This window comes from Urocitellus parryii, chromosome 3 (assembly GCF_045843805.1).
Source record: "Urocitellus parryii isolate mUroPar1 chromosome 3, mUroPar1.hap1, whole genome shotgun sequence".
Taxonomy (NCBI): Eukaryota; Metazoa; Chordata; class Mammalia; order Rodentia; family Sciuridae; genus Urocitellus; species Urocitellus parryii.
Window position 1 is genome coordinate 13,398,044 of NC_135533.1, and position 18,997 is coordinate 13,417,040.

General features: G+C 38.3%; 1 protein-coding gene across 2 annotated transcripts; it reads left to right on the forward strand.

Annotated features, from left to right (window-relative positions):
* Nucleotides 1-8,206: 8,206 nt before the first annotated feature.
* On the forward strand, nt 8,207-16,657 carry Mrps33 (mitochondrial ribosomal protein S33). Of its 2 annotated transcripts, XM_026405390.2 has the most exons (4): nt 8,207-8,254; nt 11,004-11,211; nt 12,862-13,099; nt 16,182-16,657. In XM_026405390.2, the coding sequence occupies exons 2-4, from the start codon at nt 11,070-11,072 to the stop codon at nt 16,285-16,287; spliced, it is 486 nt and encodes a 161-aa protein (XP_026261175.1). In that variant the 5' UTR covers nt 8,207-8,254; nt 11,004-11,069; the 3' UTR covers nt 16,288-16,657. The 2 variants fall into 2 exon arrangements, with proteins under 2 accessions (XP_026261175.1, XP_026261176.1); XM_026405391.2 differs by lacking the exon at nt 11,004-11,211.
* Nucleotides 16,658-18,997: the final 2,340 nt, after the last annotated feature.

Here is an 18,997-nt window from a genome sequence, read left to right on the forward strand (position 1 = left end):
GCACCTCAAATAAACAACCATCTGTAACTCTTTATAACTTCTGCTATGATTTGGATATGGTTTGAGTGTGTCCTCCAAGGGTTCATGTGTGGAAATGTAATACTCATTGTGAGGTATTAAGATGGTAGAAACGTAATTCAACTATAGATATTTAGAGAGGAAGCCTTTAGGAAATAAACCTTAGGATTAGATAAGGCCATCACAGAGGAGTCCCCATAATTGAATAGTGGTGGTTTTATAATAAGAGAAACCAGAAAATACAGGCATACACATACACGTACCCTGTCTCCAGCCATGTGATGCCCTGTACCATCCTGAGACTCTAACACCAGAGGTGGGCCCTCACCTTTGGAACAGAACCATAAGCCAAAATTAACCTCTTTTTTATTTATAATTTAAGGAATATGTTACATTGGGTTGTTAACAACAGAAAATGAACTAATACACCTTGCTATTCTTCAGGAAACATTTGTGGTAGTTTTTGGAAATTCACCAAACATGTTGTTAACACAAATAATAAATAGGCCAAAATGAAAAAAAAAAAGAAACAAGGATAGATATAGAACAACAAGGTTTATGTGACCATAGCTGGTCCTCCATAACTACAGGTTTTACATTTGTGGATTCAACCAACTATGGATCAAAAACCTTTGGAAAAAATATTGTTTCTGTAATGAACATAGACAGACATTTTTCCTGTCATCATTTCCTAAACAATACAGTATAACAACTCTTTACATAGCTTTTACATTAAATTAGATATCTTAAGCAAACTAGAGATGATTTAAAGTATATAGGAAGCTGAGACTACTGTGGGAGGTCAAGCCCAGAGGCCCAGGCTCACAGTAGGCCCAGTCTACCCCTCCCCCTGCGGGGCAGATACCTGCCAGAGCCTAGCTTCTGGTGCAGGACCACCCCTTCCAACCAGCAGACTACAGGGGGAGGTCAAGCCCAACAGCCCAGATCTACCCATGCCGACTTGCACAGGACCCAGGTCCAGGATACAGTAGCATACATTGAGGGACACCAGCAGGGTCTGGAAGCCCAACATCAAGGTGAGGTACAGACAATCTGCACAGGTACTACAAGAATATAGGGAAGAAACTGTAATATCTCAGATCCACATTGTAAGAAAGGAAGACACATAGACAACATGAAAAAACAAGGGAGGAAAGTGCCACAAACAAACCAGGACACTATAATAACAGAACCCATGGAGAGTGAAGTTGATGAAACGTCATAGAAAGAGTTCAGAAGGTTCATAATTAAAATGATCTGTGAATTAAAGAATGACCTAAATGAGCAAACACAGGCAAAAATTGATCACTCCAACAATGAGATAAGAGAGAAAATACAGTAGCAAAAGATTACTTCAAAAGAGAGATAGAGACTCTGAAAAAAAAAGTCAGAAATCCTTGAATTGAAAGATACAATAAATCAAAGAAACTCAATAGAAAGCATAACCAACAGACTAGATAACTTGGAAGAAAGAACGTCAGATAATGAAGACAAAGTATACAATCTGGAAAATAAAACTGATCACACAGTGAAGATAGTAAGAAACCATGAACCGAACATCCAAGAACTATGGGACAGCATCAAAAGACCAAATCTAAGAGTTATTAGGATAGAGGAAGGCACAGAGTGTCAAACTAAAGGAATGCACAATCTCATCAATGAGATAATATCAGAAAATTTCCCAAGCATGAAGAATGAATTGGAAAACCAAACACAAGAGGCTTACAGGACACCAATTGTACAAAATTACAACAGATCTACACCAAGGCTCATTATAATAAAAATGCCTAGCATACAGAATAAGAAGAGAATCTTAAAAGTAGTAAGAGAGAGGCATCAGATCACATATGGGGGAGACCAATTCATATCTCAGCAGATTTTCAACACAGATCCTCACAGCCAGAAAATCATGGAACAACATACACCAAGCTCTGGAAGAAAATGGGTGCCAACCAAAAATCTTATATATAGCAAAACTAAGCTTTAGATTTAATGACAAAATTAAAACCTTCCATGATAAACAAAAGTTAAATGAATTTACAACTAGAAAGCCTGCACTACAGAACATCCTCAGAAAAATATTCTAAGAAGAGGAAATGAAAAACAATGATGAAAATCAATAGAAGGAGGTATTACACTAAAGGAAAGTCTAATCATAGGAGAAACCAAGTCACGTTAAATAACAAAAATGGCTGGGAATACAAATCATGTTTCAATAATAACCATCAATATTAATGACCTAAACTCACCAAGCAAAAGACAGAGACTAGCAGATTTGGTAAAAAAGAAAAAAAGAAAGAAAAAGACCCAACAAGATGCTGCCTCCAAGAGACTCATCTCATAGGAAAAGACATCCATAGACTGAAGGTGAAGGGTTGGGAAAAATCATACCACTCACATGGACTGCAGAAACAAGCAGGGGTTTCCATCCTCATATCAAATAAACTAGACTTCAAACTAAAGTCAATCAAAAAGGATAAAGAAGGACACTACATACTGCTTAAGGGAACTATACACCAACAAGACTTAACGATTATAAATATATATGCCCCAAACAATGGAGCATCTATGTTCATCAAACAAACTCTTCTCAAGTTCAAGAGTCAAATTGACCACAGCAAAATAATTTTAGGTGACTTTAACACACCTCTTTCATCACTAAATAGATCTTCCAAACAAAAGCTGAACAAAGAAACTATAGAAAATAATAATTCAATCAATAACTTAGACTTAACTGACATATATAGAATATTTCATCCTTCAACAAGAGAATACATTTTCTTCTCAGCAGCACATGGATCCTTCTCTAAAATAGACCATATACTATGCTACAAAGCAACTCTTGGCAAATATAAAAAAGTAGAGATACTACCCTGCATTCTATCAGATCAAAATGGAATGAAATTAGAAATCAATGATAAAATAAAAAATAAAATCCACTCCAACACTTGGAGACTAAATAATGTGTTACTGAATGAACAATTGGTTGCAGAAGACATCAAGGAGGTGAATTTTAGAGGTGAATGAGAACACAGATACAACATATTGAAATCTCTGGGACACTTATGAAAGCAGTTCTAAGAGGAAAGTTCGTTGCATGGAGATCATGCCTTAAAAGAAGAAAAAGTCAACAAATAAGTTACTTAACATTACATCTCAAAGCCCTAGAAAAAGAATAACAAATCAACACCCAAAGCAGCAGAATACAGGAAATAATTAAAATCAAAGATGAAATTGAGACAAAAGAAACAATTGAAAAAATTGACAGAGGGCTCAGGATGTGGCTCAAGTGATAGCGCACTAGCCTCGCATGTGCAAGGCTCTGGGTTCAATGCTCAGCACCACATAAAAATAAATAAGTGAAATAAAATAAAGGTATTGTGCCCAAATACATCTAAAAAATAAATATTTTAAAAAATTGACAGAACAAAAACTTGGTTCTTTGAAAAAATAAACAAAATTGACAGACACTTAGCCATGCTAACAAAGAGGAGAGAGAAAACTCAGATCACTAACAGACATGATGAAAAAGGAAATATCACAACAGACACTACAGAAATACAAAATAAAATTAGAAATTATTTTGAAAACTTATACTCCAATAAAACAGAAAATATCAAAGGTATCGACAAATTTCTAGAGTCATATAATTTGCCCAAATTGAATCAGGATGATATACACAATTTAAACAGATCAATTTCAAGTGCTGAATAGAAGATGCCATCAAAGGTCTACCAGCCAAGAAAAGCCCAGAACTGGATGGATACACAGCCAAGTTCTACAAGACCTTTAAAGAAGAATTAATAACAATACTCTTCAATTTATTTCAGGAAATAGAGAGGGAGCACTTCCAAATTCATTTCTATAAGGCCAATATCATCCTAATTCCAAAACCAGGCAAAGAAACATCAAAAAAAAACACTTCAGATCAATATCTCTAATGAACATGGATGTAAAAAATTCTCAATAAAATTCTGGCAAATCACATACAAAAACATATCAAAAGGGCTTGGGATGTGGCTCAAGCAGTAGCGTGCTCGCCTGGCCTACATGCAGCCTGGGTTCGATCCACAACACCACATACAAATAAAGATGTTGTGTTCGCCAAAATCTAAAAAATAAATATTTTTTAAAAATTCTTTCTCTCTCTCTCTCTCTCTCTCTCTCTCTCTCTCTCTCTCTCTCTCTCTCAAAACAAAATATCAAAAAGATTGTGCACCATGATCAAGTGGGGTTCATCCCAGGGATGCAAGGTTGGTTTAACATCCAGAAATCAATAAATGTAATTCATCACATCAATAGACTTTAAGATAAGAATAATATGATCATCTCATTAGATGCAGAAAAAGCATTTGACAAAATACAGCACCCCTTTATGGTCCAAACACTAGAAAAACTAGGGATAACAGGAACATATCTCAACATCATAAAAGCTATCTATGTTAAGCCCCAGGCCAACATCATTCTAAATGGAGAAAAATTGAAAGCATTCCCTGTAAAAACTGGAACAAGACAGGGATGCTCTCTTTCGCCACTTCTATTTAACATAGTTCTTGAAACACTGGCCAGAGCAACTAGACAGATGAAAGAAATTAAAGGGATACACATAGGAAAAGAAGAACTAAAATTGGCACTATTTGCTGATGTATGATTATATACCTAGAAGACCCTAAAAGTTCCACAAGAAAACTTCTATAACTAGTAAATTAATTCAGCAAAGTAGCATGATTTAAAATCAACACCCATATATCAAAGGCATTTCTGTATATCAGTGACAAATCATCAGAAAGGGAAATGAGAAAAACTACCCCATTTACAATAGCCTCAAAACACACACACACAAAAAAAAAATACTTGGGAATCAACTTAACTAAACAAGTTAAAAATCTATATAATGAAAATTACAGAACCCTAAAGAAAGAAGTCAAAGAAGACCTTAGAAGATGAAAAGATCTACCTTGCTCTTGGATAGGCAGAATTAATATTATCAAAATGGCCATACTTCTAAAAGCACTATACAGATTTAATGCAATTCCAATCAAAATCCCAATGAAATTCCTCATAGAAATAGAAAAAGCAATCATGAAATTCATCTGGCAAAATAAGAGACCCAGAATAGCTAAAGCAATCCTTAGCAGGAAGAGTGAAGCAGGTGGCATCACTATACCAAATTTTACACTACACTTCAGAGCGATAGTAACAAAAACAGCATGGTATTGGCACCAAAACAGACTGGTAGACCAATGGTACAGAATAGAGGACCCAGAGACTAACCCACAAAATTACAATTATCTTATATTAGACAAAGGTGCCAAAAACACGCACTGGGGAAAAGATAGCCTCTTCAACTGGTGCTGGGAAAACTGGAAATCCATATGCAACAAAATGAAATTAAACCCCTAAACTCTCACCATGCACAAAACTCAACTCAAAATGGATCAAGGACTTAGGAATACAACCAGAGACCCTGCATCTAATAGAAGAAAAAGTAGGCCTTAATCTCCATAATGTTGGATTAGGCCCCAACTTCCTTAATAAGACTCCTATGGCACAAGAATTAAAATCAAGAATCAGTAAATGAGATGGACTCAGACTAAAAAGTTTCTTCTCGGTAAAAGAAACAATCAGTGAGGTGAATAGATAGCCTACATCTCGGGAGCAAATCTTTACTTGTCACATATCAGATAAAGCACTAATCTCTAGGGTATATAAAGAATTCAAAAAGCTAAGCACCAAAAAAAACCAAATAACCCAATCAATAAATGGGCCAAGGACCTGAGCAGACACTTCTCAGAAGATGATATACAATCAATCAATAAATATATGAAAAAATGTTTGTCATCACTAGCAATTAGAGAAATGCAAATCAAAACCACTCTATATTTTATAGTCTCACTCCAGTCAGAATGGCAGCTATTATGAAGACAAACAACAATAAGTGTTGGTGAGGATGTGGGGAAAAGGTACACTCATACACTGCTGGTAGGACTGCAAATTGGTGCAGCCAAAATGTAAAGTAGTATGGAGATTTCTTGGAAAATTAGGAATAGAACAACCATTTGACCCAGCTATCCCTCTCCTCGGTCTATCCCCAAAGGACTTAAAAACAGCATAATACAGGGACACAGCCACATCAATGTTTATAGCAGCACAATTCACAATAGCTAAACTATGGAACCAACCTAGATGCCCTTCAGTAGATGGATTTAAAAAATGTGGCATATATACACAATGGAATATTACTCAGCAATAAAAATAAAATCATGGCATTTACAGATAAATGAATGGAGCTAGAGAAGATAACGCTAAGTGAAGTTAGCCAATCCCAAAAAAACAAATGCCTAATGTTTTCTTTGATATAGGGAGGCTGATTCATAGTGGAATAGGGAGAAAGAGCATAGGAGGAATACACTCTAGATAGGGCAGAGGGGTTGGAAGGGAAGGGAGGGGGCATGGGGTTATAAATGATGGTGGAATGTAAAGATCATTATTATCCAAAGTACACGTATGAAGACACGAATTGGTGTGAATACTTTGTATACAACCAGAGATATGAAAAAGTATGCTCTATATGTGTAATAAGAATTGTAATGCATTCTGCTATAATACATAAATTTTTTAAAAGTATGTAAGAAGCTATGTGTAGGTATATGCAAATACTATATTTTATTTAAGGGACTTGAGCACCTCATGACTTGATATGGTATTTTGATATCCATGAGAAGTTCTGGAACAAAGCCCCACTGAGGGATGACTACAGACATGTATGTATGTATGTATATGTATGTATGTATATATATATATATATATATATATATATATATATACCACACACACACATACCTGACTGTGTATGTGTATATATATATATATATATATTTCTTGCCACAAGTCAACTACAAATTTAGCTTTAAACTTTCTAAAAGTCAACACATAAAGGAGGTCTTGTTTATATAGCACAGTGAATTTTAGATAACACAGAAACATAAAAGACAAGGTAAAATTTTCTCCAAGGTAAAATTTTCTCCCAGAACTTCTGTAACAAAGGATATCTTTTTTGAACTGTTGTTATACACAGGATTCTCATTACCCTCAGTGTAAATATTACTATAATCCCTAGATCCAAAGTGATAAGACTGACACCGTGAATTGATAACATATCAAAACATAACTTCATAAACACAAATTCTATAGAAAGGAAGACAGTGTCAAATGAATACCTTCTTAGTATTCTACTTACTGATTTGCCTTAAATTACAGGGTAAATTTTAGAGTATTTATGAAATACTTGAATAATGCTCAGAAAATACTGTTTTCTCAACTGATCAAACATTCAGTAAGTGCTGCAGACAATGTCTATAAAATGTAGCTTGCTTGGAAGCAAATTTAGCAAGGAATGAAATACTTAAAGAGTTTCTACGATCTGCCAAGAGAGGTCTAGCTCACTACTGAGGAGACAGATAAATGCTCCATCCCCACCCCTTGAAGAAGCTTCTGAGCCAAAGAAGGACAGATGCAGAGAACAGAGCCCCTAACCTAGCCAACAGCAGGTAGGGCGGGGGGCAGGAGAGGGGCGCCTCCGGGGATAGAGCTCAGTTGGCAGAGTCTTGCCTAGCATGCACAAGGCCCTGGGTTCAACCCCCAGCACCACCAAAGAAACAACAAAAAACCTAGCCAAGCGGGGAGCAAAGGAAGGTCTCCTGCAGTAGCTTAGAGGAAGAGTAGCGGGTCGGAGGAGGGGAGTGGCACCTCAGGGGAGTGTGAAAGCCTCTAGTGTCAAGTGATGCCTTGGAACACCTAAGATCTACGTTGGATGGGGGGGACAAAGTGGAATAAGTGGGTGACAAAAAAAACTGCATTTCATCCTCCCATCACAAAGCACACGCATCGCCATTGCTTCATAGCTTATTGAAGCCGCTTTTTAGACATTCCCCGCAAAAACGAAACTGGCAGATCCAGCAGGACCTTCCAGGAAAACCAACTACCCGGACCCTTTCCACCTCACCACAGTACTCCCTATAGAGGCGCTAGCGTCGGTGCGCAGGCGCTCTGCATGACCTAGAAGGCCCCTCCCGGAGAGCGAAAGCTAATAATTCCGGGTTGTTACCAGAGTTCCGCTCTAGCCTCCAAGCTTCCGTTTCTTTACTGCTCCCCGTTGTAGATGCCCGGAACTGGGAAGCGGCTGGGGGCGGGCCTTCCGGGACAGGGGCGCGTGGGGGAGGCAGGTCAGGACCAGGTAAGGCTGTCGGTGACTTGTGGGGCTCTGCAGATATAGTGGTGATGACTCGGGAGGTCCTGCGGGGTCTCCAGTCCCAGGAAGAGGACCAGTCCATCTCTCTAGTGACCATTTCTCTAGGTTTCTCGTGTATCTCACAAACACCTCGGCCTTTTCCGGCTCCTGTTGGGGAATTTACCAAATGAAGGAGCCAGCGTTTTTGCTGCCGTAATTTCCTCTCCGGCGCAGTTAACTCTGTTGCAGATTAGTTAGCAGGTGCTTGGTTCGTTTTCTCTGCTCTCCAGATCGCCGACTGCATCGCAGCTTGGCGGGTGGGTGCTGATTATTTTTATTACCCTTTTAGGAAAATTTTTGTGCACCACTCCACTGATCCAGATGTCGGTTGACCTGATACTACTGTAGTTTCCATCCCAGGGAGGGGCGATCCAGTCAGACAGGGGACTCAATTATTCTTACTGACTTGAATAAAGCCAACATATTCACTGCCGTCCATGCCCCTACGATTTAGTAAAATAATAGGTACCCGGCACTGCGCGGTGGCTCAGGCCGGTAATCCCAGCGGCTCGGGAGTCTTGGGCAGGAGGATCGCAAGTTCAAAGCCAGCCTCTGCAACTTAGCGAGACCCTGTCTCCAAAAATAAAAAGGCGAGAGATTTGGTTCAGTTATTAAGCGCCCCTGGGTTCAACCCCCCGAACCTAAAAATAAAATAATCGGTATTGGGCATTAAGAATAATAAAGCATTCCCATTGGGTTGTTTTTCTGTGATTACACGTGAGCACAGTGTGTGCACGTACCTGGGATCCCGATGAGTGAGCATTGTGCCATACATTTTGCATTGTCAGTCTCACAATTCAGAGAGGTGCCTGAGGGTCTCCATTTAGTAGGTGAGAGAACCGAGAGACTAGGAATAAGCTACTACAAAAAGACATGGCCAGGCAAGAGTCCAACTAGCTGGTGCTTTATGCTAAGCAATAGTTTTTGAGAAACTGGAGAAGACTTTCTTCCCAGCAATAAACACACGTGCACATTTCAGCATACAACTTTAAATATTCAAAAACAGGCATATCCAGATTAAAAACTCCTGCACTTCATTTTCACCTTTGAAAAAGGAAAGTCTAATTCAAAACCAGTTATTAAAATAAAACTGATGTTTTAAATGCATCAGACTTATTGAATTATCAGAGAATCTGGCCTTTTTGTGTTAAAAATATGGAAATTTTCTTGTGTGGACCTAAATTGTTTTGCTTAGCGTATTTGAGTGTTTTTTCTCAGTCTTTTCAATTCCAGTTAGTTTTTTATCCATACTGTAATTTTCTTTAGATCTCATTTAAAGAAAAGTACCATTTCAAAGTGACTATTTTGTATCCCCAAAGAATGGTTTTATGTGAATCAAAAATAATTGACATGTAAATTATTTGCCTTTTATTTTAATATCAAAACAGGGTCATCATATTCTTTATCTTTTAAGAGAATTTTGAAAGATTCTATAAGGAATCATGAGGGTCCTAGAAAGGACCAAGGCTTTTGAATTTTTTAATATTTGAAGCTAGTAAAAAGCGGCAGTTTGTCTTAGGACCTGTACTTATGCACAGCAAAACCTTTTATCCTGTTTGTTTTGTTTTGTTTAAGAAGTATACCAAGCTCTTCTGTCATTCTCCATCAAAGATGTATATGTTGGGCTTTGTGGAGGAAAACTATAAGGCAGTGGTCATTTTCTCCCTGTTTTGCAGGTGATTCTTTGCTTCCAGTAAAGGACCTAGATTTGAAGAGGCTTATTCCCTTTTTCTGTCGTAAATTTTTTAGGATTTAGTTTTTGTTATATAACTATGTTCCAATGGATTATAATCTGACATTATTACCTATGAGTTATGTTTCCCAGTAACCTGCTTCGTTGTAAAGTGGGCATGGAGATAACAGCCTTCTGTGATAACTTAGCCTCAGTAAGTCTCTGCCTCCTCTTTGCTACCTGTCAGTTTACCAAAGTGCTGGTCCCTCCCCTTGTTTCTCTGGCTGCCTGGCTTTGTAAGTGAGGAGATCATTCCAGGGAGGTACAAGTATAACAGGATGGAGATTTTCCCCCCATGATTAAGTGAGGACAAGTAATCAACAAAATGTGTGTGTGTGTGTGTGTGTGTGTGTGTGTGTGTAATAACACCAAACTTATGAAGACATTTAGAGTTTTTCCTTTTTTTTCTTTTTAGTTACTATTTATTGAGTGCCACTATCTTACTCATTTCTTAATCTTGCAAACTTTGTTTTCAGAAAAAGGGAACTCAAATCTAGAAAAGATAGTACCTGTTGAGAATAACCCAAGTAATAAATGACAAAAGAGACAATCCTCAAACCTAGATCTTGAGACTCCATGCTGCCTTATTTAAAAGTAAAGTGATTTGGCATTCAGACCTTGTTTTCCTGAAAACATTGTAGCAGAACAATAGTTCCCAGACTAGCTTCCAAGTTATCTATAGAAATACTGCGTAATTAAGAGTAGGAATCTATTCTGATGCTCTAAGGGTAATTATGCAAAACAAGGTAAAGTTAATGAAGAAACTGTTGTTTATTAAACTGGTGTTTGGAAAAAAATTAAAGATGGAAAGAGGAGAAAAGGAATTTTTTGCAGCTTCCAAAAGTGACTTTTGGATATTTGCAAAGCCTTGAGAGGTTTATGGCACTGACTTGTTAACTATTTTTCTATTAACATTAAATTGTTAATGGCCCTTTTTTCTCATTGATAAAAACATAACCTTAGTTCTAACAGGTCCAATCCCAACCAGTCTGCATCCACATAATGCAGCAAGAGTTGGGAGAGAAGTGAATGGAAAAGGAAAAAGGAAGAGCAAGGCTTGTAGGAGATGTTCAGACTGAGGGCTGGGGAAACCTTGGATCCAGCAGTTCTCTCCTTGCTGGCCTTCAGGTGGCACTATTGACCCAAGATTGCTTGGCTGGCGTTCAAAATGGTAAATGGTTTGAGGTTGACATTTTGCAATTGGTTTAAGATCAGCCTGTGTTCTTTTCATGGATCTTGAAATGGGCCTTAAAACACGTGAGTTTGTTTATTTTCTTGCAAGCGTGATTTTGAATTTTATCAGATGAACAGAGCCCCTGCCCCTCACCTGATGTGCCTCTTTGCTTGTGTGTGGGAGCTTCTTTTCTCTGCTGGTGGCAGTTCTTTGGCATTCTTATTTCCTCCCACTCTCTTGGCATTTTCATTTTTGTACCCTTTTTGATAATCTCATCTAAATAATGTGTACTTCACCTTTAAGGATCATGTGTAAAAATTTGAATAGCTCTTTTAGCACATTGCTGTTTTAGAGTTGTTAGTTCTTCAAGATAAATATGCCTTTTTTCCTTTGGAAATCAGCTCCTTTTTTTCCCAGCTGAACTTTCCCCTAAATAGCCTTTTAGTCAGCAAAGATTCTCATCTCATTATTAGAATTTCACATAAATTGTAATATTCTGTAAGCAGTAACCCACATCTGATCTAGAATACAATGACCTTATTCCACCAGCAATATTCTTAATTTTTATGTATCTCCTATGTACCTTTTGATGTCCTTTTTCCTTGTCTTGTGAGAATTGACCCCTGTGGCACTCTACCACCAGGCCACATTCCCAACCCTTTTTATTTTTATTTTGAGACAGGTCTACCTCAGCCTCTCTAGTCACTGGGATTACAGGCATGTGTCATTGCAGCCAGCTTTGTCTGTTAGCTGTAATTTTTGCATATCATATTATCAGGTGTGTGTGCATGAGCGTGTTTTGCTAAGGATTGAAGGCAGGGCCTCATATTTGCTAGGGAAGCTTTACTGAGCTATGTCCCTATCCTCCTGGTTATCATTCTTATACCCATTTCAACACTCTGCCTCTGAGGAAAAAGTTTTTTAGCTAGTAATAACTTTAGTTAGTTTTCTAAGTAATATCACTGTTCCCAAGTGCTTTCTGTTTAGGAATAAAATGAATCTTTTGAAATGTTGATCCTTATTTGAGCTGTTGAACTTTTATTTCTGTAGGACTACTATCTTTTCCCCAAGTGGCTCTCAGTCTCTAGGCAGAATTCAATCCAGTAACCTAGAGGCCAAATGACCTCATAACTCATTAACAGTTCTCAGAGCCATCTGGTGCCCTTGAGGAGAATAGTGTTCAAAGGCCTGATAATAAAGACGACAACAGCATAATTATTTCTCTGCCATGATTGCACCTTAGATGGCAAGCAGTCAGCATATTTATTTGCAGATTGCTTAGGTGGTGGTTTTTAAAGGTGTAATAACAAAGCTGTGGTAGAATGACTTGTTTCCCTATCCTCTTCATCCATCCTGCAAAATAGATAAACTATAAGCAAACACCTGCTGAATCACAAAGTAGTTCTCATTTGTAAAAAGGGCAGTACATCAAAGAAATGATATTTTGTGAATACAAAATGTGAAAATTCAAAATGAAAAGCATGCAAAGGAAACAGCTGTTTGGGCTGTGGATGTTTCTCAACTCCAAAGCATGTCTTGCCAATAGGTGATTCATGAGTGGCTTGCTATATCTTCATTGTCTAAAGCGTTCATTAGATAAGCTCAGAATTTCTTACACTAACCTGTTTTTCTTCTCATTTTCTGTAGGGAGTCTCCTAGCTGCTCAAGAAATGTCTTCACTTTCAGAATATGCTTTGCGCATGACTCGTCTGAGTGCTCGGCTCTTTGGTGAAGTTGCCAGGCCAACTGATACCAAATCCATGAAAGTAGTGAAACTATTCAGTGAGCAGCCACTGGCCAAGAGGAAGGAGACTTACGACTGGTATCCAAATCACAACACATATTTTGGTCTCATGGGCACACTGCGTTTTCTTGGCCTCTACAGGTGATGACAAAAAAAAAAAAATACAAAGAGGACCCTGTGAGAGATACTCTTAGCGTATTATCAAAAGAAAAAAGTCAGCCTTTCAGCTAATAAGGTGGCCTTCCTATCCTTATATTTCTGTGGTTCTTACAAGAGAGCCAGATAGTTCAAAAGGTGTACTTTATGGGAACAGGTTGCTGTCAAAATATCTATGAGCAAACCAAAAAAGAGGAAATACATGCTTGTTGGCAAACAATTAGGACTAAAACATGACTGATATAGAATTTATAATGAGCTGTAGAGAGATTTTTAAATATTCATTAACCTAAGAACACTAAAAAGGATGCAGAGAAAAACTGGTCCAAATTCTGAGGAAGAAAACCCCAGGAAGACCACGGTTGCCCAGGCAGCAGGTTCTTGACGAACAGAGTCCCTGCCCCACTCCTGATCTGCCTCTTGGAGGGTGTGTGGGAGCCTCCTTTCTCTGATGGTGGCAGTTTTGTTGGCATTCTCTTTTCCTCCTACTCACTTCTGACATTTTGTACCTTTCTGATATATTAATTTGATCTAATTAAGCTGTAGTTCACCTTTAAGGATAACGTATCAATCACACGGGCTGTTAACACTATGCATTTGTACGTTTGGGTAAATTCAGGAAGTGAGTGCTTTGGATTAGACCTCTAGAAAGAGAAAAGATAAAATACCTTTGTAATCATTTTTCCTTTTTTTGTTAAATATTTTTAGTTGTAAATGGACACGGTACTTTATTTTATTTATTTCCTTTTTTATATGGTACTGAGGTTTGAACGCAGTGCCCCACATGTGCTAGGTAAGTGCTGTACCACTGAGCTACAACTCCAGCCCCTATGTATCATTTTTCTTTAAAATTTTTTCTTTACCAAAAAAATACATGTTCTTGTTCCAAAGAATTAAAACATTACATAATTATATAGCATTAAAATACATAGCATCTTTTTAAAGATTTAACCTATTTTAATTGAACTTATCTTTGGGCAACAATACAGAAATTAATTTGAGACCATTCTTTCAATTGTGATTAAAATTTTTAGTTCAGCATGATGTTCATTCCGGAGAGCTAAAGGTTGGTATATTCATTAATCCAACAGGTATATCTTAAGTTACATGTTCAGGTACTTAAGATGAGAACTAAGGGAACAGCAGTATTCAAAATGGAATTGGTTTTCTTAGTTAATAATATATTAGAGATTAGAGTTCATGATCTGTTTTTAATGTCTGGAATTGCTTGGGACTATCTCCCTCGCCATTAGTCTGAGCTCAGAAAATAAAAACTAATCTTATTAGTATATAAAATAAAATATTGGGAGCCAGATCTTCTGAGTACAAGATTATAATCCATAACAAGATCACATTTTAATGTATCTGTTTGCAGCTGTTCTCATTTGTTTGAAGAGCAAACACCTGGCTATGTTTAGAGACAGGAAAAAATACTTAGCACTTAGTTTTCCAAGGAAAAGCAACATTATTTTCATGTATTTAGTCACTAGTTATAGTAAACTGCACCTCTAATGTAGGCCTCCTGTGACATCAGGCAGGATTAAACTACACAGTCCCTTTAGTAAAGAAAATCTGATTCAAAGGCCTGCAGAACAGGGAGGGAAGCACAGGTTCCCAGAAATAATTGGTTCAGTTAATAGGTGCTGGGTTGTATCATAAACAGAGACAAACCTCCCTGCTTTTGTGGAGCTGTCTTTGTCTCCAGGGGTTGACAGGGATGGGGGAGGAAAGGAAGGAGGAAAAATAACAAGTAAGTAAATTATGTGATATAGTACAAAGTTAAAAAGACAGAGCTGGCTGAGCAGGATCCAGAGGGCTGAGAGGGCCCTAGTGGGTGGGGAGAGGCCATGTTACAGCATTCAACAGGACAATCAGGGTCAGCTACATCAAGGAGATGAGATTTAGGCAAAGGCTCAAGGATGGTGAGACCTGAGAAGAGTTTGCAAGGCAGAGGCAAGAGCAGAGCAAAGGCCCGGATGTAGGAGCATATCTAGAATGATCCAAGAATATTGCAGGCTAAGGAAATAGTGGGGAGGCAGGAGACAGGTAACGGGGTGGGGGGTGGTCTCAGCTCCTGTGGGTGCACAGGAGTCTGTGGGTTTTGCTTTGGATGAAAGGGGGAGCCATATGAAGGAGTCACATAATCTGACATATTTCAGAATTGCCCTGGCTGCTGTGCTGAAAATTATTTGGCATTTTTAGGTAATCCTGAAGAAAAGTCTGTTGTATGCTGTTCATGTTCACAGAATAAGACACTGAATTCTGTAAAGCCAATCTATTTTAAAATAGTCTAGAGAGTTGAAATTCAGGCCCAGCAAACCCGTCTAACATTTAATTCATATACCATTATTATTCATAGTTTATGGATGAGGAAACTAAGGTGTAGAGAGATAAGGTCACTTATCCAAAGTCACAGAGCGACCAAATAGTGACGCTGTGATTTGAACCCAGGTTCCAGTGGGTTCCACAGCTTACATGTGTAAGCACTATACTCTTTTGGTGTTTGGTCTTAAGATATAGGCATTTTAAACAGTTTAGTCCATATGCATAAATAGTTGTAGCAGCCTTGATTTCTATAGTATGTTTTTTGATCTGGCTTCCTTCTCCCTGAGCCTTTCCCTGCAGCCTCTTTATGTGAAGTATCTACTGCCATTAAAGCCACTTCCTCCAGACCTCTGCCCCTTGTTAGTAGATACTGATTCCTGGGGCAGTCAGGGTCTCTGTGTAGCTACTGAACTCTATACCTGATTTCTGTTCCTCTGATTGTTTAGTATTAATGTAGGGAAATTTGAAGTAGTTACTTGTGAATATCATAATTACATAGGGTTACCTGGGCTGGCCTGGAAGATCAACTGCAGTTTGTGGCATTGTTTCTATGAGGGAAAACTCACTTATAAATGAATTTTTAGAAACAAGGGGAACCCTTGTACTTTATTCAACAAATTGAACATGTACCCTGAAAAGTCAAGAATCAATAACCAGAACAATCTGAGAAAACAGTGAAAGATTGGTATAGTTTTTCAATATAATAAAAAATAACAAGTTAATTATTTTTTCCTTCATGCAGAGATGAGCATCAGGATTTTAAGGATGAGCAAAAGCGTCTAAAGAAGCTTCGTGGAAAGGGGAAGCCAAAGAAAGGAGAAGGGAAAAGAGCAGCAAAAAAGAAGTAGTGTTGGCCCATCAAGAGAGAATTTCTTCCTCAATGATTATGAGAAGAAAGTACCATCTTTCCATGTATTAGAGGAATGTACTCTGCCTCAGTGAAGGTTACTTGGAGAGACACAATCCTCCCTGTATTGAAGTCTAATTCAATTAAATGGTGACTGGTAGCCAGGTGTGGTGTAGCATACCTGTAATCCCCGTAATTTGGGAGGCTGAGACAAAAGGATTGCAAGTTCCAGGCCAGCCTCAGCCACTGAGCAAGACTTTTTTCAAAATTTTAAAATATGAACAAAAATAAAGGGATGTAATTCAGTGGTAAAGTACCTCTTGGTTCAGTCCCAGGTATCAAATAAAATTGTGACTGGTTTCTTGAACACATTCAAATGCTACAAATGTCCTTGGTTTTGTAATCTGAGGTTTTCTTGATTCTCTAATGGAATGAATACATAAACTATTGTTTAATGACTTGTTTGGGTGGGGATGGGGTGTTGAGGGAGTGGAAGGGAATCTCATTAAGTGAGTGTCCTGCAGTACCCTCATCCCTCCCTCTTATCCGCCCCTAAACTTCTTTCATCTTTCTGGCCACTCAGCCACTGTCTCCACCACCAAGCTCACAAACTTTATATACACCTCCACCTGCTAAATGGGATAAAAGGCCATTATAGGAAAGGGAATATTGAGTCCCTACTGTACACAAGGTACTGGAACCTGGGTAACCCCATGGTTAACAAGAGAGATAATCCCTAACTCAGGAAACTTGCAGCCTTTGGGGGTAAGATTAATATAATTATGTACAGTTGTATTAAGTGATACAAAGGAAAAGTCTGGACTCCTGAGTGGGAATGAATGTGGATCCAGAGAGACTGCCACAGGCCCTACCTTATTAGGGAACTTAAAGAGGGCCTTCCTAAAGAAATTATTTTTAAGCTGAGCCCTGAATGATAAATAAGATTCAGACGAAAAATTATGAGAAAAGTTTTTGAGGCAGAAAGAACACTGTAAAGCCCTAAGGATAGAAACTGTCTTGTTAAAAATTGAAAACAGACCAGGAACTGGTTCATGATTGGTCATAAGGAACAGAGGCCAGACAATAAAGGACTTTGCAAGTCCGTGGGAAATCTCAGATGTGACCAACTTAACTGAAGATCAATTTGTATAAGACATTATTCCTATTGGAGATGACTATTGCACATATCTGGGTAGCTAGTTTTGATTTTATTGTATTACTGAGTATCCAAAAAGATTAGAAGGGCCTCTGGTTTTATTCCTCCAAAAGTTGTCCTGAATCTTTAGCATTGTCCAGTAAGTTTTTTAAAGTTTTTTTCTCAGTTGAGATAGACAGATATAAATATGTAACAAAATTTAGCATCTTAAAAGTATTAGAATTCAAGTGAATGCCTAGAACCTTACCACCAACCCACCAACCTCGAGATTGCTCCTCATCCCCAGGTTTCCTCAGGAGTATGGGCTGCTGCATTGCAAAGGCTCTACTGGGGGAAACATACAAAGCAGTATTGGCATGGGTAGTGGTGCATCTCAGATCATTTATTCATGTCATGTAGTAAGCGATACTTATCTAAGGGTATAACAATGTTCTATGTTCCCATTAACAAAGCCTGCTTAAATTTACAGGCAGACTGACGATTCTGCAAGCTGGCTAATGATGACCATGAGCAGGTGCAGGACTTGAACCTTTCAAAGCTTTTATCAGCACTCTTGATTTTATAAACAATGAAGCTCATCAACCCCATTCCTACCCAAATCTCTTGGTAAACCTGGGTATAGTAGGGCTTCAAGTGGATCTAGTCAGTAGTTTTTAATAATGGTTTGAAGCATCTCAGCAGAACCAATGGCTCAGGCTGCAACAGACTGCAAAGCCAACAAACCATCTCAACCATTTTTAAGTGAGCAGTGCAGTAGTGTCAACCTGTACAACACATTGTGCTAAAGTACTTTTTAACCCATTTCCACCACTAAGGCAAAGAAAGCAAAATGCACAGGCTAGAGTCCATATAGCAGCTACTCTACCTACAGTTGTCTTTCCCTGCAACACTGAATGACTCCTGATCCCAGTACATATGTTTACACAAATATTACTTTTAAAAATGCATAATCTAGATTGTATGGCTATGGCTTATATTATAGCCTGTTTATTTAAATAAATAAATAAGTAACTGCCAGGCAAATGATGCACACACACCCATAATCCCAACAGATTGGGAGGCTGAAGCAGGAGGATCGCAAGTTAAAGCCAACCTCAGCAACACAGTGAGGCCTTAAGTAACTCGGCGAGATCCTGTCTCTAAATAAAATATTAAAAAGGGCTGAGGATGTGGCTCAGTGATTACGAACCTCTGGGTTCAATCCCTGGTACAAAAAAAACCTACCTAAAACTAGGTGATTTGTGCCTGATAGAAGTGAATTCAAACAGAAGACTGAGAATCCATTGGTTTAAAGCTCCTCTCTGAGCATATGCCATGTATGCCTGACACAACAGTTGTAGAGGATATAGAAACTAATAGATGTCGTCCATAAGACTGTGTGGATGAATGAGTGTGTGGTGTCTGTGTTTTATAAAGTATTAGCAAGAATACTTGGGAAGTTGCTTAGAAAAGTGCAGATACATTATTATTGGCCAATGCAGCTGAATCAGGTGTGGATGAATTGGGCTGAGGAACAGGATCTTAGCCTGAACCCAGTATAACTAAATGATTATTC